This window comes from Gadus chalcogrammus, chromosome 3 (genome assembly GCF_026213295.1).
Source record: "Gadus chalcogrammus isolate NIFS_2021 chromosome 3, NIFS_Gcha_1.0, whole genome shotgun sequence".
Classification (NCBI taxonomy): Eukaryota; Metazoa; Chordata; class Actinopteri; order Gadiformes; family Gadidae; genus Gadus; species Gadus chalcogrammus.
In genome coordinates this window covers 27,595,479-27,621,799 of record NC_079414.1, presented here as the reverse complement: position 1 = coordinate 27,621,799, position 26,321 = coordinate 27,595,479, and the positions used below count along the sequence as shown (strand labels likewise).

Here is a 26,321-nt window from a genome sequence, read left to right as displayed (position 1 = left end):
TCGCTCAAAAGTTCGGCCTGCCGATTGGTTTGTAAACACGTCGACCATTCGATCCCAGCGCTGATTGGGTAAGCGTTGAACCCTCTCCCCCGGGTTGTGCTTCCGGGTTAGTGGCACGCTGAGGCTCTACACGTGAGTTTTGAATTCTGATGAAGCGGAGATTTAACACGAATAATGTAAGAATACTGATTATAATGAGCTTTTATTGCATGCTGTCTTCATATCAGTGTGAAACTACGTAACTATAGACATAAAGGCTGCACTTTGTCAGATGTATAGGCTGCCTCTTGGCTAAGTTTTGATGCTATAATGTGTGAGCTACCTTGTGTGTTTCTGGTATTAAAGTGCCGTGTGTGTGTTTGGGTTCTCTCTGACTGATCTCAGCATGTTATACCTGCCTCCGGCCTACCTTTATGTAGGTCTGACTGTGACCTCCAGAGCTTTGATGTTATGTGATGATATCGTGATATCACCTGTGCTATCTGTACTTTAAATGCACAAACAATGGCTGATTAACCTTTAATAAAAGAGCTCATGTACTTCTCAGAATAGCTGCTGTCAAATGTCAGCAGCAGATCATTTAATAATCATTGATATGGATACAGACATCCCTTGTTGATGGTCTCCTGATGGTGATGGAAGAGATGGCTTCATGTTTACTGCAATCGATTCTGGCTTGGATGTAATCTGAACATCCAGCTACTCCAGTATCTGTGTCACATCATGGATTAGCAGTATCAAACAGTATGCACAAAACTCACCTGATCTTACCTATGCTGTGTGGGGATGTGTATGTATTTTTTCAGACAACTGGAATATTCTAAAGACAAACATGGCATCGACAGAGGAAGACTTTCCTCGTGGAGGAATTGAGAAGAAGCCTGCTGAGACCAAAACACTGGAAGAGAGGAAGGAAGTGGACAACCTCTTTCAGGTACGGCCCTGACACTTCCACACTCAACCTTGTTTCATACTCATCGTTATCCAAACAAACATTATGTATAGTACTTGTTGTCTATTTACTGAATGTACGCACCTAATGCAGGTTGTACTACTTGCTCTAATGTACGCGCTTATTGTATGTTGTACATCCTTGCACACAAATACAGTACTTTGCATGGTGTAGTATCCTAGCTATCTCTGTTGTAAACGGGGAATAGGTTAACCTAGTGATGGTTAGTGCTTCGCACTTGTCTTTATGACATCCTTACTGTACCGACACGATATATAGTTGATTCTTTCTTCTGATAAAAATACTTATTGTAAGTCGCTTTGGATAAATGTGTCTGCTCAATGTCGTAAATGTAAATGTAGTTACAAAATTATTTTTTACAAGTCTTAATGATGGATCATACTCTGTACATGTCGTATTTAAGCTGATCTTTTTGTCCCGTACATTTCCTGGATATTGTAGATTAAATCCTGTATTTCACCCCACAGCCCCATGTGCAACCAGAGACGAAGAAGAGGAAGGGAGGCTCTAAGGAAGACAGCACGACTGCCAAGAAGAAGAAGAGTGCCTCTGACCCAGTGACGCTCAACGCCCCGGCAAAATATGTGGAGATCCTACATCTTAAGGTACAGGGTCGGCTTTTACATCGCCATGTATGGCACCGACATGGCATTAAATGGTAAACGGACTGCAATTACACAGCGCTTTTCTAAACAGAAAACACCCATTCATGCACACATTCCCACACCGATGGCGGTGTCAACCATGCAAGGCGACAGCCATCTCATCGGCAGCAGTTAGGGTGAGGCGTCTTGCTCAGGGTCACCTCGACACTCGGGTCGGCTGGTAACCTGAAGGTCGCTAGTTCGATCCCCGGCTCCTCCTAGCTGAGTGTGGAGGTGTCCCTGAGCGAGACGCCTCACCCTGACTGCTCCTGACCAGCTGGCTGTCGCCCTGCGTGGCTGACTCCGCCGTCGCTGTCTGACATGAATGGGTGAATGTTCGGCAATATTGTCCAGCGCTTTGAGTGGCCACCGGTTAGAAAAGCGCTGTGTAAATGCAGTCTGTTTACCGTTGACTGCAGACGTTGAGGTCTGAAGCGGGTTCTAACCGGTCGGCTGTGGTTTGTCCTTCCAGAACATCAAGGAGGGCATGCTGATGCTGGCCTGTGTGAAGGAGGTGGCCGACTTCGACGTGGTGATGAGCCTCCCCTGCGGGCTGCTGGGGTTCCTGCAGATCAAGAACATCAGCGACGGCTACACCAAGCTGCTCAGCGAGCAGCTGCGCTCACAGGGCACAGAGGTGGGGCTCCCGGCTCTCAACGGCGTGCTCAGCCGGAGGCCAGTTACTCTGTCGGGTTTTATTAGCATTTCTTTTTCTTAGTGTTGTTACTTTCAAATGACGTTTGTGTACCTTTTGTACGGCGTCCTTGAGTGCAGAGAAAGGCGCCTTCATATGCAATTATTAATCTTATCATTATTATTATTATCATTATCATTAACCTGCAGTCTAACGGTGAGGTGCCTATGGCTCCTGGACTGCACACCCTGGTTCTCTTGTCCTTATTCTGCTCGATTACCTGAGTACTTAGCATGGTGTAGCATCTTACCCTGGCTATCTGTGTTGTGTACGGGGAATGGGTTAACCTAGTGATGGTTAGTGCTTGGCACTTGGTTCTATGATCATCCTTACTGTACCCACAGAGATATATTGTTGTTTCTCTTTCTTCTGACAAATGGACTTATTGTAAGTCGCTTTGGATAATACCGTCTGCTAAATGCCGTAAATGTAAATGACTTCCATTGTTGGATTAAAAGATGACATTAAGCAAGGAACCAGAGTTGTAGATTAGCCCTGGATGTGTCATTCTTCATATTGCTAAGAGCTCTTTCTGTGTTACTCTGTGCAGGAGATCTCGTCCCTGGACCGGGTCTTCCGCCCGGGCATGCTGGTCCGCTGTGTGGTCCTCAAGCTGGACATCACCAAGAGCGGGGCTCTCAGCATCAAGCTGTCAATCAACCCCAAGCTGCTCAACAAAGCCCTCCGCCCGGGCACGCTGAGGCCTGGCATGGTGAGTCGTAGGGCGTGAAGCCCGGGAACCCTAACCCACCCTACGCCATACCTAGCCACCATACGCCATACCTAGCCTACCGTACGCCATAGCTGGCCTACCCTACGCCATAGCTGGCCTACCCTACGCCATAGCTGGCCTACCCTACGCCATACCTGGCCTACCCTACGCCATAGCTGGCCTACCCTACGCCATACCTGGCCTACCATACGCCATACCTAGCCTACCATGTCGATTCTGCTAAAATCAATATGTGGTTGGACAATCCCATAACGATGCATCACGATAATCGTCTACCGATGAATACAAAGTGCTGGACTTCAGTCTTTATTCACGGACCAAACCAAGTTTTTCAGTGACTCGTCTTTGGTTGGTTAACTTCCGTTCAAATTTCCTTCATTCGTGTGTTGAGCGCCAACTGGAGGAGCAGGGAAATGTGTTTAGAGTGCCTTATTTTATTAATTAAAACATCAATATTTCAGGCGATACTTCTCTTCAAGAATAAAGCATAAAAATGAAAGTATAACGATATTTGTAGTTTCTTGTATCGCACGAAGAAAGGCGACGATATCTCCCCGTATCGATACTTAGTCCCACCCCTCGCGTGGTGAGTGGTCAGCGTGTGTGTTCACTGGAGGCTGACCTCCCCTCGCCGTGTGTAGACGCTCAGCGGCTGCGTGGAGAGCGTGGAGGACCACGGCTACCTGGTGGATATCGGCGTTGGGGAGACCAAAGCCTTCCTGCCCCGACAGGTGGCCACCGACCAGAACCCCAACCCTGAAGGTAAGGCGTGGCCACCGACCAGAACCCCAACCCTGAAGGTATGGGGGAAGAAGAACACATCAGGGTTACCACGGACACATTCAGTGAGGCCATGGGGGGACACGATTCTTAAAGGGGAACTCTCACATCCTGGGGTTAATACAAAGGTAGCAAAGGGGAGGGGGGCATTGTGACGAGGTTTGGATTGGTCAGGGCTGAAGTCAGCCATGACGGGAGAGACCAGGTTAAACTGTAATACTCTATGGGGTGAAGTGGCTGCAAGGCTGCAAGATGGTTAAAGGAATCTAAACCATGGGTCAGTCGATTGGGTTCAGTATCAGACTTCGTGGCTACAGCGGCGAGGCAAATGCAAACTATACATTATCCTTATTTTTTTTTAAGGATAATGTATAGAAATTCCTTTTCAAGGAATTTTCAGTTACTGTCTTTGGTTCGTTCTGATTCATGTGTTGAATTGTCCACCTCAAGGTGCAGGTTAATATGTTTAGAGCTCCATATTTTATTGATTAAATCTATATTTGGGGCGATATTACCCGTCTTACTCTACATGAATAAGAAAATTGTAAAAAAGACAACGTTAATCAGTATTGATCCTCAGTTCGCGGCAGCGAAGGGCGATGATATATCGCTGTATGGATATTATGTCCCCCCCCCCCCCCCTCATATCCACGTGTACCTCCTCTTCTCCAGAGCTGCGGGCGGGCCAGACCATCACCTGCCGGGTGGACGAGGTGAAGGGCTCGGGCCGGGTGGTGCGTCTCTCGGTGAACCCCCTGGCCCTGGCCCGGACGTTCGCCGACGCCTCCCACGACTGGAGCCTCACCAGCCTGCAGCCCGGCCTGCTGGTCAAGGCCAAGGTCAAAACGGTGAGCCCGGCGTTGATGGGACCAGGCTGTGTGTTGTTATTATCATTGGATACATTTAGAACCAGCTCAAGTTACAAAATCCATCCTAATTTCAGATTTTAAGGAGAGTTGTTCTGATACCGACTCCAGTATTGGAAAATCCTCTGATACTGCCTAAAACGCAGGATCGGGGAGCTGCTATCTAACTATCCTGTGATGGTAGCAAGATTAGAAAAAAATAAATTGTCAGTAAGCGCACCAGCTATACATTGCTGTCATGTTAATAAAACCCTTCACTAAGAACAAGTGCTGTTAGTAGTTATAATGCTAGATGCTGTTTCGGTATATATTTGGTATTGGCCGATACTCAAGTTAAGGAATAAGAATCGGGAAGGTCAAATGGAGCTTGGTCCATTCGGAGGAGTCGTGTTCTTCGACCTCTGACTGTCGTGGCCTAGTTGTGATTTTGAAATGATTCCGTTTGCAGGTGACCAAACACGGTCTTCTCCTGAGCTTCCTGTCCTTCAGTGGCCAGGTAGACTTCCTGCACATGGAGCCCGAGGAGGAATCCACCTACACCGTCGGACAAGAGGTACCCCCCCCCCCCCCCTGATGTTGAACATTAACTCCGCCCGCAGGGTTAAAACCGTCCTGCACCATGCTCTACGTCGTTCTGCCCCCGGAGTGGACGTTCTGCAGCCTCTCCTCACCGCTCTGGTCTCCCCCTCTGGCCCCCGTCAGGTCCAGGCCTGCGTCCTCTACATCGAGCCCGTCACCCGCCTGGTGGCCCTCTCTCTGCGCCGCCACCTCCTCGCGCCCGGCTCCCTGGTGGACCTCGCCCCCGCCGGGGGGGACCGTATCGGGGAGGTGGTGGACGGCTGCAGGGTGACCTCCATGCACAACATGTCCGGAGCTCTGCTGGAGCTGCCCGACCAAACCAGGGCCTTCGTACACGTGAGTGGGCTCCCTGCTGATCAGGGCTTACTCATGGCATGCACTCATGATCCTCAACCATTAAGGTGACTTACTCGCTTAAAAAGTATCACCATGTTGGAGTGGGTCGTAACCATGGGGATAACACTCCCCCTCTTTCCTAGACAATTTTATTTATTGATCTCAGTGTTTGATTTGGAGCTTAAACGGGGGTTTGTTCACACCAATCGCAGCGTGAATAGTTCACAAGCTTTACTGTGTGATTCGCACAAACTTCAAAACCAATGAGTCTGTGTGTTCTGGTCTCCTTCCTCAGAAAAACCACCTGAAGGAGACGGCGCAGACCTCAGCGCTGGACAAGCTGCTCTCCCTCCCGGAGCTGAGCTGCAGGATCCTGAACTTCAGCGCCATGGAGCAGGTCCACTTCGCCAGCCTGCGCAAGTACGTCTTTATTCCCCCCCTCGGGACGGTGGGGGACCCTATATACGTGTGTTGTACTTGCATCGTTGACTCTGCCATATATATTTGTATGATTGTACGTCACCTTGGATAAAAGCGTCTGCCAAGTGTAACTGTAGGTATGTCCATTGAAGCCTCCTTTCTGCCGTGTTCATGTCCTTCTCCCTAGGAGTGTGAGGGATAAGGTTCACTTCAGGTTCGAGGACATCCAGGTCGGAGAGGTCGTCATGGTAAGAAGACGTTAATTTATTTGAACACAAAGTATCATTTAATCAGGAGTGCAAACTCATCACCTTTTGGTGAAACTCTTTCTTACCCAAAATCGGGCATTCAAACATAGGGTAGTTATTTTTACTGTTGGCATTCATTTAATTTTACCTTTATTTATGCTCGAAAGATCAATTGAAGGGTGAGCTTCATTTGCAATGATGTCTAGTCAAACAAAGGCAAAGCAAAAACAACAATACATACACAATATACAATTCACGTATACTTCTGTGAGGTCTGTGTAGTGTTTATTCTGTGGCAAACTTTCGGGTGACTACAGCAACTCCAAGAATGATCCATATCAGCACAACATGCGTCTGGTAATAGTTGGTGTTGTCTGGTGGTCCTCATTCCTCCCTGTGTGTCACTGTTCACCCCCAGGGCACGGTGTCCGAGCTGCTGGACCACGGGATGATGGTGCAGCTGTCGGGGAACCTCAAAGGCCTGGTCCCCAAGACCCACCTCTCTGACATCCTGCTGCGCAACCCTGAGAAGAAGTACAGCGAGGGCATGAAGATCAAATGCAGGGTCGGTGTAGTGTGTGTGTGTGTGTGTGTGTGTGCGTCTGTCTCAGTGTGTGCGTCTCTGTGACTCCTGACCCCTACGTCCTTCAGTGTCCTCTTCTCCTCTCTGTCCCCTCTGTCTCCAGGTGTCGTCCTCCTCTCTCTGTCCCCTCTGTCTCCAGGTGTTGTCCTCATCCTCTCTCTGTCCCCTCTGTCTCCAGGTGTTGTCCTCATCCTCTCTCTGTCCCCTCTGTCTCCAGGTGTCGTCCTCCTCTCTCTGTCCCCTCTGTCTCCAGGTGTTGTCCTCATCCTCTCTCTGTCCCCTCTGTCTCCAGGTGTTGTCCTCATCCCCTCTGTCTCCAGGTGTTGTCCTCATCCTCTCTCTGTCCCCTCTGTCTCCAGGTGTTGTCCTCATCCTCTCTCTGTCCCCAGGTGTTGTCCTCATCCTCTCTCTGTCCCCTCTGTCTCCAGGTGTCCTCATCCTCTCTCTGTCCCCTCTGTCTCCAGGTGTTGTCCTCATCCTCTCTGTCCCCTCTGTCTCCAGGTGTCCTCATCCTCTCTCTGTCCCCTCTGTCTCCAGGTGTCCTCATCCTCTCTCTGTCCTCTCTGTCTCCAGGTGTCGTCCTCCTCTCTCTGTCCCCTCTGTCTCCAGGTGTTGTCCTCATCCTCTCTCTGTCCCCTCTGTCTCCAGGTGTCGTCCTCCTCTCTCTGTCCCCTCTGTCTCCAGGTGTTGTCCTCATCCTCTCTGTCCCCTCTGTCTCCAGGTGTTGTCCTCTTCTCCTCTCTGTCCCCTCTGTCTCCAGGTGTTGTCCTCTTCTCCTCTCTGTCCTCTCTGTCTCCAGGTGTTGTCCTCATCCTCTCTCTGTCCCCTCTGTCTCCAGGTGTTGTCCTCCTCCTCTCTCTGTCCCCTCTGTCTCCAGGTGTTGTCCTCATCCTCTCTGTCTCCAGGTGTTATCCTCCTCTCTCTGTCCCCTCTGTCTCCAGGTGTTATCCTCCTCTCTCTGTCCCCTCTGTCTCCAGGTGTTGTCCTCATCCTCTCTCTGTCCCCTCTGTCTCCAGGTGTCCTCATCCTCTCTCTGTCCCCTCTGTCTCCAGGTGTCCTCATCCTCTCTCTGTCCTCTCTGTCTCCAGGTGTCGTCCTCCTCTCTCTGTCCCCTCTGTCTCCAGGTGTTGTCCTCATCCTCTCTCTGTCCCCTCTGTCTCCAGGTGTCGTCCTCCTCTCTCTGTCCCCTCTGTCTCCAGGTGTTGTCCTCATCCTCTCTCTGTCCCCTCTAGGGCTGTCACTTTTTATTCAAAGTTCGAATATTCGTTTGAAGGTGGGGTGAAAAGTTCGAATTCGAAGTGTAATTCTCCATTCGAACTGTAAAAATGCGCTATAAAGAAGAGAGCGGCGAGTGGCTTCTCCTCAATAAAGCGGCCCTCCTGGATCCCCGCTTCTCCCGGTTAGTCCACCTTTCCCCTGCACAGAAACATCTCGTGACTGAAAGCCTCTCACACGAGCTCATTGAAACGGAGACCGACACTGATCGCACACGACGGGGAGAAAAGTCCGCTGCTGCGCTGGGCGCGATGGGCAGCCTGTTTGGGGACTTATACAGCACGGCGGACAGAAGCAGCTGCAGCGGTAACGGAGAGCTGCGAGACTACATGTAATTTTCTTTCCGTAAGGAATAAAAAGAGCAGCATGCCGTGTTGGAGGTCGGCCTCACAGATTGTTCGTTTATGGCTGTGTGTGCCATGGACGACATGCGCTCCGCATATCGCGCTCCGAGCAGTTATTGTTAATGCGTAAAAGACAGCCGCACTTGTTTGTCGGAGCTTCCTCTTGTTGTGTTTACAAATGTGTTATCAAAGATGTGTTTTTATCCTGCTGTTATGAATTCAGTAGGTATACGTGATTTCCACAAGAAATAAAAAGAAACACGACAACAGTCGTTGTCGTGTTTTTTATATATTTTTTATTTTTTTAATAGTTCTATGGGGGGGGGGGGGGGGGGGGGGTCGAATGTATTCGAATGTATTCGAATTAATTATGGACATTCGAAATTCGTTCGAATTTCATTTTTGGAAAAAGTGACAGCCCTAGTCCCCTCTGTCTCCAGGTGTTGTCCTCATCCTCTCTGTCTCCAGGTGTTGTCCTCATCCTCTCTCTGTCCCCTCTGTCTCCAGGTGTTGTCCTCATCCTCTCTGTCTCCAGGTGTTGTCCTCATCCTCTCTCTGTCCCCTCTGTCTCCAGGTGTTGTCCTCATCCTCTCTCTGTCCCCTCTGTCTCCAGGTGTTGTCCTCCTCATCCTCTCTCTGTCCTCTCTGTCTCCAGGTGTTGTCCTCATCCTCTCTGTCTCCAGGTGTTGTCCTCCTCCTCTCTGTCCCCTCTGTCTCCAGGTGTTGTCCTCATCCTCTCTCTGTCCCCTCTGTCTCCAGGTGTTGTCGGTGGAGGTGGACAAGAGGCGCGTGACGCTGACCCGGAAGAAGGCCCTCCTGACGTCCACGCTGCCGGTGGTGTCCAGCTACGCGGTGGCCCGGCCCGGCCTGGTCGCCCACGGCTTCGTGGTGTCCATCCAGAGCTTCGGCTGCATCGTGCGCTTCTACAACGAGGTGAAGGGGCTGGTGCCCCTGAGGGAGCTGAGCACCGAGCCGCTGGCCAGCCCCGAGGAGGTGTTCTACGTGGGACAGGTAAGCGTCTCACTGGGACACTGAGATGTAGGACCTTAAGGAGCAGGAGGGGTTGGGTACCAGTGGTCTATCTGCGGTAGGTCTGTGGATCGCAACTCATCTCCACAACCATTTCCTACCAAGGGCCGGAATCGATTTAATCTTCGATTCGATTTCAATATCGATTCGGTAATGTAATGTTGTGAGAAGGTGAAACCCTTCCCCTTCTCACAGTCTCGCATAAGAGAAATTATGATCTGTCAAACGTAAAGTGATGTCAAACGGTGGTGGGCTTGCTGACGGGTGCGCTGCCGCTGCAGGTGGTGAAGGTGAAGGTCCTGGAGTGCGAGCCGGAGAAGGAGAGGCTGCTGCTGTCCTTCAAGGCGGTGGTGGAGGGGGACACGGCGGGCGAGGGCACCGCCGCGCCCCGCGTGCTGATGGAAGTGGGCCAGGTAACCCCCCCCCCCCCCCCCCCGCTATGACCGTCCTCGTCCACTGGTGGGACTGATGGTTCTGTGCGTCCATCGGTTTGGACCGGCCATGTAGATCCTCTTCTAATACTTTGGACTTTAACACTCGGTGTTTAGCAGACGCTTTTATCCAATGATGGTGATCCAATGTTGGTCAGAAGAAAGAGAAACCACAATATATCTCTGTGGGTACAGTAAGGATGTTCATAGAACCAAGGCAAGTACAAGTACAAGGACAGTGAGTGCGTACATTAAGTGCAGGACAGTGAGTGCGTACATTAAGTGCCAGGACAGTGAGTGCGTACATTAAGTGCCAGGACGTCCACCCAGTGAGTGCGTCCCGTGCCTGACCCCCTGTGTCTGGGGTTCCTTGCAGAGGTGCGAGGCGCGGCTGGTGACCAAGTCGGCCGTGTGTCTGGAGGTCGCCATCCTCCCCGACGAGGTCCCCGCTCTGCTACCCACAATGCACCTCTCGGACCACGTGTCCAACTGCGCCCTCCTGTGGGAGGCCCTGGAGGAGGGGGACGTCATCAGCAACCTGGTCTGCCTCAGCAGGTACAAGGAGTCCATCGTATCCTTCAGTGATGTCTTCAAAGTGTTCTCCTTAGATCTGAACCAGGGACTGCACTTCAGCAGCGCATGTCTAACCAGTAGCCGCCCAAAGAGCTGTGCAATACAGCCTGACATTCACCCATTCATTCAGTCTCCCATACACCCATTCACCCGTCCATGCACACAATCACCCGTTCTTGCACCTTTTCACCAATTCATGCACGCATTCCCACACATCGGGAGCAGTCAGAGTGAGGTGCCTCGCCGACACTCGATTGAACCACCGACCCGCCCCACGTCCTGGGCCGTAGGGCGCCCCACGTCCTGGGCCGTAGGGCGCCCTACGTCCTGGGCCGTAGGGCGCCCTACGTCCTGGGCCGTAGGGCGCCCCACGTGCTGGGCCGTAGGGCGCCCTACGTCCTGGGCCGCACGTCTGCTCTGTTCCACTCACGTTCGGTTCAGTTGGGATTTAGTTTATTTTCTGTGAATGCGTTGAGATAAGATAAGAACTTCATTTCATACCCGTTAGAGCAGCCCATCGAATATAGAAAGATGCAATGATAAAATAAAGAGCATTGTGTCCAGCAATACATAAAATGTACAGTGGAAAGTGCACATTATGACATTGTAGTATTAAGGTGAGGTGAGGAATGAGAAGCGGTCCCCCCCCCCACCCCCTCCCGTGGTGTTGTCCTTAACCCCCCCCCCCCCCCCCCTGAAGACCCTCACCCAGAAGCCTCTGGTGCGCTGGGGCCTGGAGGAGGGGCTGTTCGTGAAGGGCTTCTCTGACCTGGCGGTGGGGATGACCCTGGTGGGCTGGATCAAGAAGCTCATGCCCTACGGGGTGTTCGTGGAGTTCCCCTGTGGCATCATGGGCCTGGCCCCCAAGTCTGTGAGTGGCTCGCTCTGTCTGTCTGTCTGTCTGTCTGTCTGTCTGTCTGTCTGTCTGTCTGTCTGTCTGTCTGTCTGTCTGTCTTGTATACGTAGTGTGTATCTGCTGTGTAAATGTGTCTATGGTGTGTGTATCTGTAGTGTGTAGGTGTCTGAGGTGTGTGTATCTGTAGTGTGTATCTGTAGTGTGTAGGTGTCTATGGTGTGTGTATAGTGTGTATCTGTAGTGTAGGTGTCTATGAGGTGTGTACTAACGCCCCCCCCTCCCCCAGGCGCTGTGCGACCGCTTCGTGACGGACACAGCCTCCGTCTACCAGCTGGGCCAGACGGTGGTCGCCATGGTGACCACCTTCGACGAGGAGAAGCAGCGCTTCCTGGTGACCCTGAAGGGGTCGGAGGTCACGGACCCGGAGGGCGGGGCCCAGGCGCTGCTGCTCAGGGGGCTGAGGGAGAGGAGGAGCGCCGAAGAGGTGCTGGCCAGCAGAGGTACAGCCCCCCCCCCCCCCCCCCCCCCTATAGGAGAAGAGAAGGTCATTGTAGCGTGGCGGCCATTTTACAAAATGGCCTTTTTGACCGCGAAAATAAATATAAAATATAATAATATCGGGCAGCCAATATATCGGTAAATCGCTCATTGCTTTGGATAAACACGTGTGCTGAATGTCTTTGCCTTCCAGAAGGTTCCGGGGCGCGGCAGGAGCTGCTGGAGCTCACCGTGGGGCAGAAGCTCACGCTGGCCGTGGAGGAGGCGCCGGAGGGGGGCGGGGCCACCTTCAAGTCCGACGAGCTGACGGGCGTCGCCATAGCAGCCAGCAAGCCTCACGTCCTAGGTGGGTGGGGGGCAGAGGGAGAGATGCCCTGTGTGTGTGTGTGTGACGGACTGCTCCTGACCAGCTGGCTGTCGCCCTGCGTGGTTGACTCCGCCGTCGGGGGGTGAATGTGTGCATGACTGGGTGAATGTGTTTATGATTGGTTGAATTTGAGGCGATACTTTAAAGGGACACCTAATATTTTAAGTCATTTATTACCTCAAATCAACGTATTCATTCATAAATAAGTCCTCATTGGTGTAAAATGATCTCTGCCAAAAAGCTCACTTATCCTCCTGAGCGAAGAATGATTAATATGTAGTTACATAGGACGTGTAAGCTTCATGGAGGCTTCCATGTTCTTCAGGTCTATGAACTGACAAAAAAGCACTATGTGGTACAGGAAATGCAAACGCGAAACACTCTGAGCCAGCGTGAATGATGAATGAAATAATTCACTATCTTGCTCGAGGAGTAATTACTCATACATCATTAGCTTACACTAATGATTCAATGCAGTTTGAATTTTTTTTTAAATAACGAACCTCATTATCACTCGAATGACTCGATGAGGTAGTATTGGATGTCATGACACAGCTTCTTGGCATATACTGCCCACCGTAGTTTTTGAACAAGCGAGCACTATTAGTTTGAATGCAATATACAATTGTACCACTAGATGGGAGTAATTTTTACAGTGTCCCTTTAATGCGCTTTGAGGGGCAACTGGTAAGCAAAGGGAGGTATAGATGCAGTCTATTTACCGTTTACTATGAGGTTGTTTATTGCGTTGACTCAAACTTGTAAGAGAAGCTAAGTTTTTAGTGAATTTTGAAGAGAGTGAACGACCTTGTTGGTTAAACTTGATGTGCATGTTTTGTCCGTGCCAGGCGTGACCTTGACCCCGGGTCAGAAGGTCACGGCGGTGGTTCTCCAGGTTGACCTCCTCTCCGCCCGCGTCCACGTCTCCGTCCTGCCTAAGCTGCTGGCCAAGAAGAAATCGGTGAGTCTCTTCTGCCGCTGTGTCCGGCGTACAGCATTATGCCTCTAAGCATACAGCGTACATGCATCTAAAGCAAGGGTTCTCAAGCTCTTTCTACTAGTGTACCCCCCTCCTAAGAGTACCCCCTTCACACAAAAATATTTTCGAGAAGAAATACTGAATTTAGTGAGAAACATGGGTCTGTGCTTCATGCAACTGTTGGCCGAAAGAAATATAAAATCTTCAGCCGCTTGTCGATGTTTTATCGATTTCCTATTGTCGAGCTTTCACAACTTAAACTTTCTCCGGGTGAAAAAGATAGTTATCTTTTTAATATTTATTGATTTACTGATCCCTTTGCCCCCCCCCCCCCAGCTGGAGGCGGGCTCCCTGCTGGCCGTGATGGTGCAGCACGTGGACCAGGCCTTCGCCGTGGTCGCCTTCGAGAGCTCCGCCCGCCTGGCCGTGGTGCACGCCGCCTGCCACATCAACGCCGTGTTCAGCGAGGCGGGCCACCTGAAGCCGGGCTCCGCCCTCTCCGTGACGGTCACGGACCCGGCGTGCGCGGAGCTGCGGGGGCTGCCCCTGCTGCGCGTGGAGGCGGGGGCCTCCCGCCACCCGGCCCCGGCGCCACGCGCCGCCACCACGTCGGAGAGCGAGGCGTCGCCCGGACACACCTACGGCGAGACGGTGGAGGGCGCGGTGCGCTCGGTGAAGCCCATGTGCGTGCTGGTGGCGCTGGACGGCGGCGGCACGGGGAGCGTGCACGTGTCCCAGATGGTGGACGCCGTGGCCATCGGCAGCTTCCCCACGGCGCTGCTGGAGGCGGGCGCCCGGGTCCGGGCCCGCGTCATCGGGGGCCGAGAGGGCACCAGCCACCGGTGAGCTGAGAGGCTCCTCCCACAGAGACCGCCGCGTTAGACCGCCATGCTGAGGGTTGTTACAGAGACCGCCGCGTTAGACCGCCATGCTAAGGGTTGTTACAGAGACCTCAGTTCACCGGTGAGCTGAGAGGCTCCTCCCACAGAGACCGCCGCGTTAGACCGCCATGCTAAGGGTTGTTCCAGAGACCTCAGTTCTTGGAAGTGTTATTACCAGAGGCTGCTTAGAGAGCTCAGTCATCTAAGTGTTAACGAGGCCACTGATCGACATCTGTTCTTTAGTGTTATTAACGTAGCTGTGTCTCTCTTTGTGTTTCAGTTTCCTGCCCTTCTCTCACCCCAACTTCAAATATTCGATTCCCGAGCTCACTCTGGTTCCCAGGTACCCGCCTGTCCGTCCGTCTGTCCGTCTGTCTGGTTGTCTAGTCTCAATACGTCACACAGGCATCGGTTAAACTCTCCCTCCCTCTCGCTCGCCCCCAGTAAGCTGGACGACGGTGTGAAAATCAAGCCAGTGAAGCCACGGGAGAAACTGGGAAGCTTCAAGGCTGGACAACAAATCACATGCTTTGTATCAAAGGTACTATACTGGAATGAACACTTCCATTTATTTATTTATTTGTGCGTGTGTGTGTCCTGGCACTTATCCTATCCTTACCCTAGCTATCTGTTTTGTACAAGGGGAATGGGTTAACCTAGTGATTGTTAGTGCTTGGCACTTGGTTCTATGAACATTCTTACAAATGTACCTCTTGTAAATCGCTTTGGATTATAGCGTTTGTCTAAGTGCCCTCAATGTAAGTGCGAGTCTCTGTAAGGTGTCTGTTGGACGCTGACCGGTCCTTCTGTCCCCAGTACAACACAGAGAGGAAGTGTCTGGAGGTCAGCACTGACCCCTCCCTCATCGGGATCATCGACCTGCTGGACCTCGTCAAAGACCCCAAGGTGAGTTCAGCTCCAACGTGAAGGAACGTCTGGTTAACTCCCCCTGACTGGACCCGCCACGTCGGGTTATGAAGCCCACGCTAGTGTGCAAACAGAATGCAACCACCGCTCCTTCTTACCGTCAGTCCAACGCTTCGGACATGGATGTAAACTCACAAAACCTTTTTCTGTCACACTCTGTATCTGCAATCGTCTGCGGCGATAGAGGAAGGACATTCGCTCCATAGAGCCGGAAGTTCTTTCTACACTACACTCGAATATAAACTGCTCTGTTGGTTATTCTCTAACAAAAACTACTTTGAATGTCATCTATGGTTGCTGGGAACCTAATGTACTCATTGTATGACGCACCTTTTAGCTGTGTGACTTCTGCCCAAAGATTAATAAAAAGTGAATGTTTTCTTCATGCACTCTTTTAAAACTGTTGTGTGTTCCTGTAGGAGGCTATGGTACTCTGATGTTTAAAGCTGTGTGCTAACCCTTCCTGTAGGAGGCTATGGTACTCTGGTGTTGAAGCTGTGTGCTAACCCTTCCTGTAGGAGGCTATGGTACTCTGGTGTTTAAAGCTGTGTGCTAACCCTTCCTGTAGGAGGCTATGGTACTCTGGTGTTAAAGCTGTGTGCTAACCCTTCCTGGAGGAGGCTATGGTACTCTGGTGTTAAAGCTGTGTGCTAACCCTTCCTGTAGGAGGCTATGGTACTCTGGTGTTAAAGCTGTGTGCTAACCCTAACGCTAACCCTTCCTGTAGGAGGCTATCGTACTCTCTGATGTTTAATGCTGTGTGTTACCCTAACCCTAATCCTTCCTGTAGGAGGCCAGCCACCCAGAGAAACTGTACAAGAGCGGCATGGCAGTGAGGGCCACGGTGGTCGAGGCCTCGTCCAAACCCTACCGCTTCTCCCTGTCGCTCAACGGTGAGTCCGCCGCCTAGCTGCCCGTCTGGACCTAGCTTGTTAGCTGCTAGCCTAGCTGCTAGTCCGGACCTAGCTCGTTAGCTGCTAGTCTTGCTGCTAGTCTAGACCTAGCTCGTTATCTGCTAGTCTGGACCTAGCTCCTTAGCTGCTAGTCTTGCTGCTAGTCCGGACCTAGCTCGTTAGCTGCTAGTCTTGCTGCTAGTCTGGACCTAGCTCGTCAGCTGCTAGCCTAGCTGCTCGTCTGGACCTAGCTCGTTAGCTGCTAGCCTAGCTGCTAGTCTAGACCTAGCTCTTTAGCTGCTAGCCTGGACCTAGCTCGTTAGCTGCTAGCCTAGGTGCTAGTCTGAACCTAGCACGTTAGCTGCTAGCCTAGCTGCTAGCCTGGACCTAGCTCGTTAGCTGCTAGCCTAGCTGCTAGTCTGAACCTAGCTCGTTAGCTGCTGGCCTAGCTGCTAGTCTGCCCTCATGCTCAATCATTCAGAGTGTTTCTCCAAACGGCCTACCCCAGCTATAACTGGTTTCATGAAACCAGATCCACAGGAATGAGTCAGAACCTCCCAGTAAGACCTCTGTCCCCCCCCGCAGGCCGGCAGCAGCTGGCGGTAGGGGTCGTGACCCTGGGCATGGTGACAACCATCGAACCCGGCCGGGGGCTCCTGGTCCGGCTGCCCTCTGACGCCACGGGGACCGTCTCCATGACGCAGCTGACGGACTGCTACCGCAAGGACCCCCTGAAGGCCTTCAGCAAGGACCAGGTCCTCAGGTGGGTCCACTGCTCTACTGGAGGCCTCTGGGTGGAGCTCTACTGGAGGCCTCTGTGTGGAGCTCTACTGGAGGCCTCTGGGTGGAGCTGTCTACTGCTCTACTGGAGGCCTCTGGGTGGAGCTCTGTCTACTGCTCTACTGGAGGCCTCTGGGTGGAGCTCTGTCTACTGCTCTACTGGAGGCCTCTGGGTGGAGCTCTGGGTGGAGCTGTCTACTGCTCTACTGGAGGCCTCTGGGTGGAGCTCTACTGGAGGCCTCTGGGTGGAGCTCTACTGGAGGCCTCTGGGTGGAGCTCTAGTGGAGGCCTCTGGGTGGAGCTGTCTACTTCTCTACTGGAGGCCTCTGGGTGGAGCTCTGTCTACTGCTCTACTGGAGGCCCCTGGGTGGAGCTCTGGGTGTAGCTCTGTCTACTGCTCTAGTGGAGGCCTCTGGGTGGAGCTCTGTCTACTGCTCTAGTGGAGGCCTCTGGGTGGAGCTGTCTACTGCTCTAGTGGAGGCCTCTGGGTGGAGCTGTCTACTGCTCTACTGGAGGCCTCTGGGTGGAGCTCTGTCTACTGCTCTACTGGAGGCCTCTGGGTGGAGCTCTGGGTGTAGCTCTGTCTACTGCTCTAGTGGAGGCCTCTGGGTGGAGCTCTGTCTACTGCTCTAGTGGAGGCCTCTGGGTGGAGCTGTCTACTGCTCTACTGGAGGCCCCTGGGTGGAGCTCTGTCTACTGCTCTAGTGGAGGCCTCTGGGTGGAGCTGTCTACTGCTCTACTGGAGGCCTCTGGGTGGAGCTCTGTCTACTGCTCTACAGGAGGCCTCTGGGTGGAGCTCTGTCTACTGCTCTACTGGAGGCCTCTGGGTGGAGCTCTGTCTACTGCTCTACTGGAGGCCTCTGGGTGGAGCTCTGTCTACTGCTCTAGTGGAGGCCTCTGGGTGGAGCTCTGTCTACTGCTCTACTGGAGGCCTCTGGGTGGAGCTGTCTAATGCTCTAGTGGAGGCCTCTGGGTGGAGCTCTGGGTGGAGGCCTCTGGGTGGAGCTATCGACTGTTGTACCGGTTCCTCTAGAACGCAGCATAGAGTCCGAGCAAAACGCCTGGACCTTAGCCTTAGCGTTAGCGTCTCGATGACGCAACAGGTTTTACAGCACATTTCTACCTCTATGTTTCCACGGTTAATTAAAATGTTAACCCTAGAAAGTCCCACAGAATGTTTACTTTCGGGCTTAGAACAAACTAATGCTTGACTGAAGACTCATCCTAAAGGTGTTTCCTGTATCCTTCTCTCCTCAGATGTTTCCTTCTGGGGACTAAAGATGACAAGTGGGAGCTGTCTCTGCGTCAGTCGAGGTACGACGAGTTCTGCAGTGCACCACTCTACAGACTCCTCTTGTGTCTGGTCGTTTGGCTAAAGTCTGGCTAAAGTCTGGCTAAAGTCTGGCTAAAGTCTGGCTAAAGTCTGGCTAATGATTGGGGCTAGCGTCGGGGCTAGCGTTGGGGCTAACCTCTGACGGTCTTTGCCCCCCCCAGGGTCGCCCCGGACCTCGCCCCAGCGGCCAAGGACCCCGAGGTCCTGTCCACCGACGCCCTGAAGCCTGGGAAACTCATCAGGGGCTACGTCATGTCCGCCGGGGATCAGGGGGTCCTAGTCAGGTAACAAGAACACACACGCACATACGCAGAGACACATGTACGCACACGTATATACACTCGCATATACACACACAGTTATACAAGCATATACACAAACACACGCATATGTATGTACACACAAGGAGCACTCATTTGAATATACACCCATGTACGCATAAACACACACCCACACGCACATAAATACACACCAACTCTTGCATAAACACACGCGTGCATAAACGCACTCACTCACTTACTCACTCACTACACCAAGGGGCAGATATTGGAGTGAAAGGTCTCATTCAGTCACCGTTTGATTCGGCGGTGGCGGTTGTTAACCCGTGGTCTCCCCCCGCTCCACCAGGCTGTCCGGGAGCATCACAGGCAGAGCGCTCCTCCACAAGGCCACCAAGTTCTCCGTCAGCCCCAAAGTGCTGAGCCAGCACCTGCCCTCCTCCACCCTGCTCACCACCAGCATCATCAGGTGGGCCCCCCCCCCCACCCCCCTGTTGGCAGCTCGTTGAACCACAAGCTTCATTCATACGTCACATGTTAATGAAGGCTCAGTAAACGAGGAGGGGGAGAGGAATATCCAGCTCTCTGTCCCGTCATACGACACGGCTTTATCAATCCTCCGTAGGAGAAAACAGCACACGATAAAAGTAAATAAAATACATTAAGAATACAAAGTACTCATACAAACAAAAGTAGACGCTAAGGGTAAATGCTAAACGAAATGCTAAAGGTAAGGAGAAGACAAATGGAACAAGCAACAACAAATAGGGCCAGCAATAATAGACGGTCTAAACAGTATAAATGATGAATCCTCTTCCTCCTCCTCCTCCTCCTCCTCCTCAGCGTCGACCCGGAGACCCAGCTGGTGGAGCTGTCGCTGCTGACCCAGGACACCAAGAAGTCTGACGTGGTGCCCGAGGCCCTGGGCCTGCCGCTGCGGCCCCCCGAGGAGCAGAAGGAGGAGCGCGCCGACCGGATGAAGGGGGAGCTCGCCGCCCGGATGAAGAGGAAGGCCGCGATGATGGAGGTGCTGAAGGTGGTGCATCCTGCCTGTGGGGGCGTGTCCCTGAGGGTCCTCGAGTGTCCCTGAGCAACCTAGCGTGTTGTTGCCTCTCCTAGCTTTTTTTTTTTATCTTTATTTAACCAGGGAGAAATCACATTGAAATATATATAATATATATATATACATGTTTATATCTCTTTTACAAGTGAGCCCTGGCCATGGTAGCGGCACACAATTAACATAGGACTAGCCTCTCCTAGCGTGTGCTAGCCTCCCCTAGCGTGTGCTAGCCTCTCCTAGCGTGCGCTAGCCTCCCCTAGCGTGCGCTAGCCTCCCCTAGCGTGCGCTAGCCTCCCCTAGCGTGCGCTAGCCTCTCCTAGCGTGCGCTAGCCTCTCCTAGCGTGCGCTAGTCTCTCCTAGCCTGTTCATCCCCTCCCTTGAAGTAGCTCCCTTCTCTTCCTCATGAAGGGATGAAGATCTCCGATAAGTCCCTGTTCTCTAATGTACCTGAATGTGTTGTGAGGAGAATTCATAATAACACACTGGACGTGGTCTTCGTCACTGGACGTGGTCTTCGTCACTGTAATCTTTGCATCATTTTTCTAAATGTGTCTGCAGTACTTTATGGTAGGCAATGACATACAGCCAACATTTAGACATTATAGTTAAGAACTCCGGTCTTGTGGTGTATTTCAGACCATGGCTGAGATCAAGTCCAAGAAGATGAAGATGAAGAAGCAGCCAGTACAGGAGACTCAGAGTGGCCCTGACGTGTACTTCAGAGAAGGAGAGGAGGAGGAGGAGGAGAAGGAGGAGGAGGAGGAGAAGGAGGAACGTCCTAAGAAGGTAAACATGTCTGGTCAGCAGGTTCTAACGCTGGCCAATCAAAACCTGGGGGCTTTGGCCAGACCCAAGAGAAGGGAATTAATACTAAATGTATCCCTCCACTTTATATTATATTAGAGTATGAATGTTCTGTTTCAATGTTTTAATTAACAAAGTAAGTCTTAAATTCATATGTGACGGACAGCTTCATAATAGCGTTCCGCACAGCATCACGGTAACTTCAGATGTTCCTTGGTTTCCTGCAACAACAAGGTAGGGTTAGGACTAAACGGTGGATCAGGACAATCAGTGTCTCACTGGGGCTCATCTCAGAGTAGACCCAGCTGCTGATGAACATGAATATCTAACTGCTTGGTCGTGTCTGTGTGCGTGTCTCTGTCTCTGTGTGTCTCGGTGTCTCTGTGTGTGTGTCTTTGACCAGGTCAAGGCTGTGGTCACTGTGGATAAGAAGAAGAAGAAGAGAAAGGCGAAGAAGGGGCGACCAGAGGACAGCGACAGCGGGGTGGAGGTGTCCAGCAGGGAAGAGGAGACCACAACGACCAAGGTAACCCCGGCTGGGATCTGCCAGGAAGAAAGTGAAAGGAACTTTGGGGAGCCCATACTATTTTTCCGAACCCTAGAGATGTTCCGATACTATTTTTTCCTGTCCGGTTCCTGAACTTGAGTATCACCCGATCCGGAGTATAAACCGTCGCAGCATCTATCATTGTAACGTCTAACATCACTGGTTCTGATCGAAGGGTTCTCCTACGATGACGGCAACGCACGGCCGCTTCACTTACTGAAGAAAATGTATAATCTATCATTTTGATAACACATTTGTATTCTTGTAGTTAAACGTGAGCATCCATGTTTTCCCGTCTTTTCCCGTCCCGGCAGCTCAAACGAGAGTAGGGCGGAGATGGCACGTTTCCCGTTCCGATTCCCCGTGTATTAAATGAGGCACGTGATGGTGTCGGATCAGTGCGTAGGATTGTGTACTCGCCGATACCCGATGCTTGGTTGTAGGCAGGATCGGAGGAATGTCCCGTCCTGGTCAGGTTCTACGTTGTGGACCTGAACACGTTTGTCGTCGTCCCCCCAGCAGCTGAAGCCAGACCCCTCGGGCCCCGCCCGCCTACAGCTGTCAGCCGGGTTCTCCTGGGACCTGGGTCTGAGCTCCCTGAGGCCGGCCACCGCGGACCCCCGGGCCCAGGACGGGGACAGCAGCGCGGGGGAGGAGAGCGAGGAGACGGACAAGGTAGGACCCCCCGCTGGGACCATGACGATGAGGGGTGGGGGTCACAGGGTACCTCACGGTGCCATCCGCGACACACAGCGCACCATACCGATAATATCGCCATGCAGCGATCCTGCAATAATCAATATGGTGTAACGATACATCACGATGTATGTCTAACGAGTAATGCAGAACGACTGAAAAGGTAGAGTGCTGAACTTCTGTATTTATTCACGGTACTAACAGTTTTTCGGCTACTGTCTTTGGCTAGTTAACTGCTGTTCAGGTTTCCTTCATCCGTGTGTTGAGCGCCCCCTGGTGGAGCAGGGAAACCTGTTCAGAGCGCCTTATTTTATTAATTTAAATATCGATGCTTCAGGCGAATTCCTGTCTAACTCTTCAGGAATAAAGCAATAATAAAAATGATTTGGCGCCAGTGCATTGATTCTCGTATCGCACAAAGCAGGGCGACGATATATCGCCGTATCGATATTTTGTCCCACCCCTGTCGATGGCTTTCTACTTTGAATGGCGTCTTTTCTTGCTCCTTGTAGCAAAAGGTCATTTTGTTTTTTATATAATACAAGGATAACTTGTTAGTAACCGAGTGACACAAGAACGTAGGTGGAGGCGTTGATATCCTCTTTAACTCTGATAGACTAGCACCTGGACGATGTTACGGGTACAAACTGAACAGGGGCCGTAGAGCGCCTCCTCAGGCCTGGGGGTAACACTGCATACTGTTGACTATCAATGGTATGAATGAACATTACCATAGATACCATAGTCAGGCGGTCGATCAAGTTATAGCAGACGTTGCAGATGTATTTTAGATAGTTAATTCAACATGTTTAGCATATCACATACGACAATCCCCACTAAAGAAAGTCTTCTCCTATCTCGTCCTGAAGTCTCTCTGTGCCTCCTCCTTCTCATGGCCTCACCAGACATGGCTCTCAGTTCTGTGACTTGTGGCTCCGGCCTTGTTCCCTGATGCTGCTTAAAGAGGATGAGTTGATCCTCATCTTCCAGGGAGATATGTCGATGGTCCACAGGTGTTGCTTAGAGAGGCTCTGACTGTCGTCTGTGATATGCTAAGCATGTTTAATAAACCGTCTCAAATGCATCTGCAAAACATGTTTAATCGACCGCCGGACTACGGCCGCCTACGACAGGGATGCAAATGAACCAGGGACTGCAGGGACTTATTTTTTTTTTTGTAATTCTGGCCTATTTAAATGTTCATAATCATGCATGGTCCCCATCAACAATAAGCCAATAAATAAATGAATAAAAAAGAGTAGAAATAAACAGAAACTATATCTGCACCCTGAAGAGGAGCCGGAGCTAAGCGTGTGTCTGTCCGTGGTTCTCCTCCCAGCCCCAGAAGAAGAGCAAGCAGCAGCAGGAGCAGGAGCAGAAGGAGGAGGAGAAGGCCCTGGCGCGGCGCGAGGTTCAGCTGATGGAGCCCGGCCTGCGGCCCCAGGACGCGGCTTCCTTCGAGCGCCTGCTGCTGGCCTCGCCCAACAGCTCCCTGCTGTGGCTGCAGTACATGGCCAACCACCTGCAGGCCACGCAGATAGAGCAGGCCCGCAGCGTGGCCGAGAGGGCCCTGAAGACCATCTCCTTCAGGTCAGAGCTCACTGTTACACAGCCCCTAACCCTGAAGACCATCTCCTTCAGGTCAGAGCTCACTGTTACACAGCCCCTAACCCTGACCCTGAAGACCATCTCCTTCAGGTCAGAGCTCACTGTTACACAGCCCCTAACCCTGACCCTGAAGACCATCTCCTTCAGGTCAGAGCTCACTGTTACACAGCCCCTAACCCTGAAGACCATCTCCTTCAGGTCAGAGCTCACTGTTACACAGCCCCTAACCCTGACCCTGAAGACCATCTCCTTCAGGTCAGAGCTCACTGTTACACAGCCCCTAACCCTGACCCTGAAGACCATCTCCTTCAGGTCAGAGCTCACTGTTACACAGCCCCTAACCCTGACCCTGAAGACCATCTCCTTCAGGTCAGAGCTCACTGTTACACAGCCCCTAACCCTGACCCTGAAGACCATCTCCTTCAGGTCCGTCACAGAGCACTTTACAGGAACAAGCTACAGACAGGGAAGCAGAAGGAGCCGAACGTGTGTTTAACTCCTGGTGTTGTTCTCCTCCAGGGAGAAGCTGAACGTGTGTTTAACTCCTGGTGTTCTTCTCCAGGGAGGAGCAGGAGAAGCTGAACGTGTGTTTAACTCCTGGTGTTCTTCTCCAGGGAGGAGCAGGAGAAGCTGAACGTGTGTTTAACTCCTGGTGTTCTTCTCCAGGGAGGAGCAGGAGAAGCTGAACGTGTGTTTAACTCCTGGTGTTGTTCTCCTCCAGGGAGGAGCAGGAGAAGCTGAACGTGTGTTTAACTCCTGGTGTTCTTCTCCAGGGAGGAGCAGGAGAAGCTGAACGTGTGTTTAACCCCTGGTGTTGTTCTCCTCCAGGGAGGAGCTGAACGTGTGTTTAACTCCTGGTGTTGTTCTCCTCCAGGGAGGAGCAGGAGAAGCTGAACGTCTGGGTGGCGCTGCTGAACCTGGAGAACATGTATGGCTCGGAGGAGAGCCTGAAGAAGGTGTTTGAGCGCGCGCAGACCTTCTGCGAGCCCATGCCCGTTTACCAGCAGCTGGCCGACATCTACGCTCGCTCCAACAAGATGAAGGTAGGCCCCGGGGCCCCGAACCCACACCCCGGCTCCTCCTAGCAGAGCAGGGAACTGAACCAGGAGTCGTCTCACACCAATCAAAAGCATCGTTAAAGCAGCACAGATCAGAGCCCTCCACCCACTAAGAGCTGATGGACGACTGGGGGCGCTTCTCCCAAACCGCACTCGAATAATATCTCTGCCCCCCCCCCCCCCCCCCAGGAGGCGGAGTCTCTGTACCGGACGATGGTGAAGCGCTTCCGGCAGCAGAAGGGCTCGTGGCTGAGCTACGGCGGCTTCCTGCTGCAGCAGGGTCAGAGCGACGCGGCCAGCGCTCTCCTGCAGAGGGCGCTGCAGAGCCTGCCCTCCACAGACAGTGAGACGCACACACTTAGCATCTTATCCTCGCTGTGTTGTGTACGGGGAACGGGTTAACCTAGTGATAGTTAGTGCTTGGCACTTGGCTCTATGAACGTCCTAACTGTACCCACAGAGATGTATTGTTGTTTCTCTTTCTTCTGACTAATGTCCTTATTGTAAGTCGCTTTTGATAAAAGCGTCTGATAAACGCCCTCAATCTAAATGGAAGTCACCTTATTCAGTGAAGTAGAATCCCCCAAGTTCCCCCCAGCTTCCCTAAAGCTCCCCTCTCTTACCCTCTCTCCCCCCCCCCCCCCCCAGGCGTGGAGCTGATCTCCAAGTTCGCTCAGCTGGAGTACCAGTACGGCGACACGGAACGCGGCCGAGCCATGATGGACAAGATCCTGGGGACGTACCCCAAGAGGACGGACCTGTGGTCGGTCTTCATGGACCTGACCATCAAACACGGCTCCCAGAAGGACGTCAGGTAGGGCCACACACTCGTTAGTGGCTAGGGGCCACACACTCGTTAGTGGGTTGGGGCTGCATAAGGCTCAGGAGGCAGAGCGGGTCGGCTGGTGACCGGAAGGTCGCTGGTTCGATCCCCGGCTCCTCCTAGCTGAGTGTGGAGGTGTCCCTGAGCAAGACGCCTCACCCTGACTGCTGCTGACCAGCTGGCTGTCACCCTGCGGGGCTGACTCCGCCGTTGGCGAGGCGGGGGGGGGGGGGGGGGATGTGGGGCATTATGTAAAGGCGTTGAGTGGCCACTGGTTAGAAAAGCGCTGTCTAATTGCAGTCAATTACAAGTATGTTTTTACTGGGGACCCAGAGTCAGATCACCCCCATCACCCTACGGGACTATCCTGCCCGCAGTATTATTAATGTCCCCCTCAGCCTCCCTGTTAACTCCTCCCCCCCCCCCCCCCCCCCCCCAGGGCGCTGTTCGACCGCGCGATCCACCTCAGCGTGGCGATCAAGAAGGTCAAGTTCTTCTTCAAGCGCTACCTGGACTACGAGAAGAAGCACGGCACGCCGGAGAGCGTCCAGACGGTGAAGGAGAAGGCCCTGGAGTTCGTAGAGGCCAAGGGCACGCAGGCCGCCCGCTAGAGGGGGAGAGAGGGGGAGAGAGGGGGGAGACGCAGGAGGCCTGCTATGGGAGGGGGAGACGCAGGCCCCAGTCGACCAGCTCCTGAGTCGCTGCTTAACGGGAACATGGACTGTAGCTCATGGTGTTGACGCAGGTGATGGTTGCCAAGGTGATTGTCACCCTGGTGACGGTAACCGTGGCGATGTCCAGGGGAATCCTCTTCTCGTTGCGATGGACGGATCACAGCTTCTCAAACCATATTTCAGTCTTTGAAGATAATATCTGATTTTCGACTTTAAGGAGATATTTTATTCCGTATTTTTTATGGATGTGTTGAATTTACCGTTTTATTTCTTTTCTTTTTATTAAAACAAAAATAACTTGGAGTTTTGTTGTTTCCTCTATCATTGCAATGACATGACTTTTTATTTTTAAAAGCAACAAGTACAAAATAACAATATATATTTATAAGGACACGTTTACGTACGGTAACACACGCGAATGCAAGACTAACACGCAATCGGCCTCTGAAGTAAACGAACGTAGCGAGAGCGAGACTTCTACACCGGCCTGGAGAATCTACTGCTGACATCACACTCCTCCTCCACCTCCTCCTACTCCTCCTTCTTCCTCCTCCACCTCCTTCCTCCTCCTCCTCCTTCCTCCTCCACCGGCTTCCTCCTCCTCCTCCTGCTCCTCCTCGTTGGCAGTATTGAGAGGATGTCCGTATGTGGCACGAAGTGAAGAGGGTAAATGAAAGGTTTGTGCTGGCTGATGATGTTAAAGCGTGACGTGACGTCGCCACAGTGAAAACCCGCCTTTTCCTTTGTT

At 52.3% G+C, this 26,321-nt stretch overlaps 1 protein-coding gene across 3 annotated transcripts; it reads left to right on the top strand.

The window, feature by feature from the left end:
- The first annotated feature begins 84 nt into the window (after positions 1-84).
- pdcd11 (programmed cell death 11) lies at positions 85-25,894 on the top strand. Of its 3 annotated transcripts, none has more exons than XM_056587105.1 (37): positions 85-176; positions 807-934; positions 1,441-1,578; positions 2,090-2,254; positions 2,862-3,023; positions 3,686-3,806; positions 4,497-4,672; positions 5,139-5,243; positions 5,393-5,605; positions 5,901-6,025; positions 6,213-6,273; positions 6,692-6,838; positions 9,235-9,486; positions 9,786-9,917; positions 10,312-10,506; positions 11,209-11,379; positions 11,651-11,864; positions 12,056-12,208; positions 13,078-13,190; positions 13,545-14,050; positions 14,370-14,432; positions 14,534-14,630; positions 14,906-14,995; positions 15,807-15,909; positions 16,495-16,672; positions 17,947-18,003; positions 18,184-18,306; positions 18,650-18,769; positions 19,144-19,336; positions 20,000-20,149; positions 20,571-20,693; positions 21,234-21,389; positions 22,750-23,000; positions 23,893-24,061; positions 24,266-24,419; positions 24,725-24,890; positions 25,339-25,894. In XM_056587105.1, the coding sequence occupies exons 2-37, from the start codon at positions 833-835 to the stop codon at positions 25,508-25,510; spliced, it is 5,616 nt and encodes a 1,871-aa protein (XP_056443080.1). In that variant the 5' UTR covers positions 85-176; positions 807-832; the 3' UTR covers positions 25,511-25,894. The 3 variants fall into 3 exon arrangements, with proteins under 3 accessions (XP_056443080.1, XP_056443082.1, XP_056443081.1); XM_056587107.1 differs by having other exon boundaries at positions 19,144-19,327; positions 25,339-25,519; XM_056587106.1 differs by having other exon boundaries at positions 21,237-21,389; positions 25,339-25,519.
- The last annotated feature ends 427 nt before the right edge of the window (positions 25,895-26,321 follow it).

Excerpts from the sequence above, each read along its gene's own strand:
- pdcd11 (XM_056587105.1), top strand. The coding sequence starts at position 833 with ATGGCATCGACAGAGGAAGACTTTCCTCGTGGAGGAATTGAGAAGAAG. Across the intron at positions 5,244-5,392 it reads CCTACACCGTCGGACAAGAG|GTCCAGGCCTGCGTCCTCTA; the intron begins GTACCCCCCCCC and ends GGCCCCCGTCAG. Across the intron at positions 12,209-13,077 it reads CAGCAAGCCTCACGTCCTAG|GCGTGACCTTGACCCCGGGT; the intron begins GTGGGTGGGGGG and ends TGTCCGTGCCAG.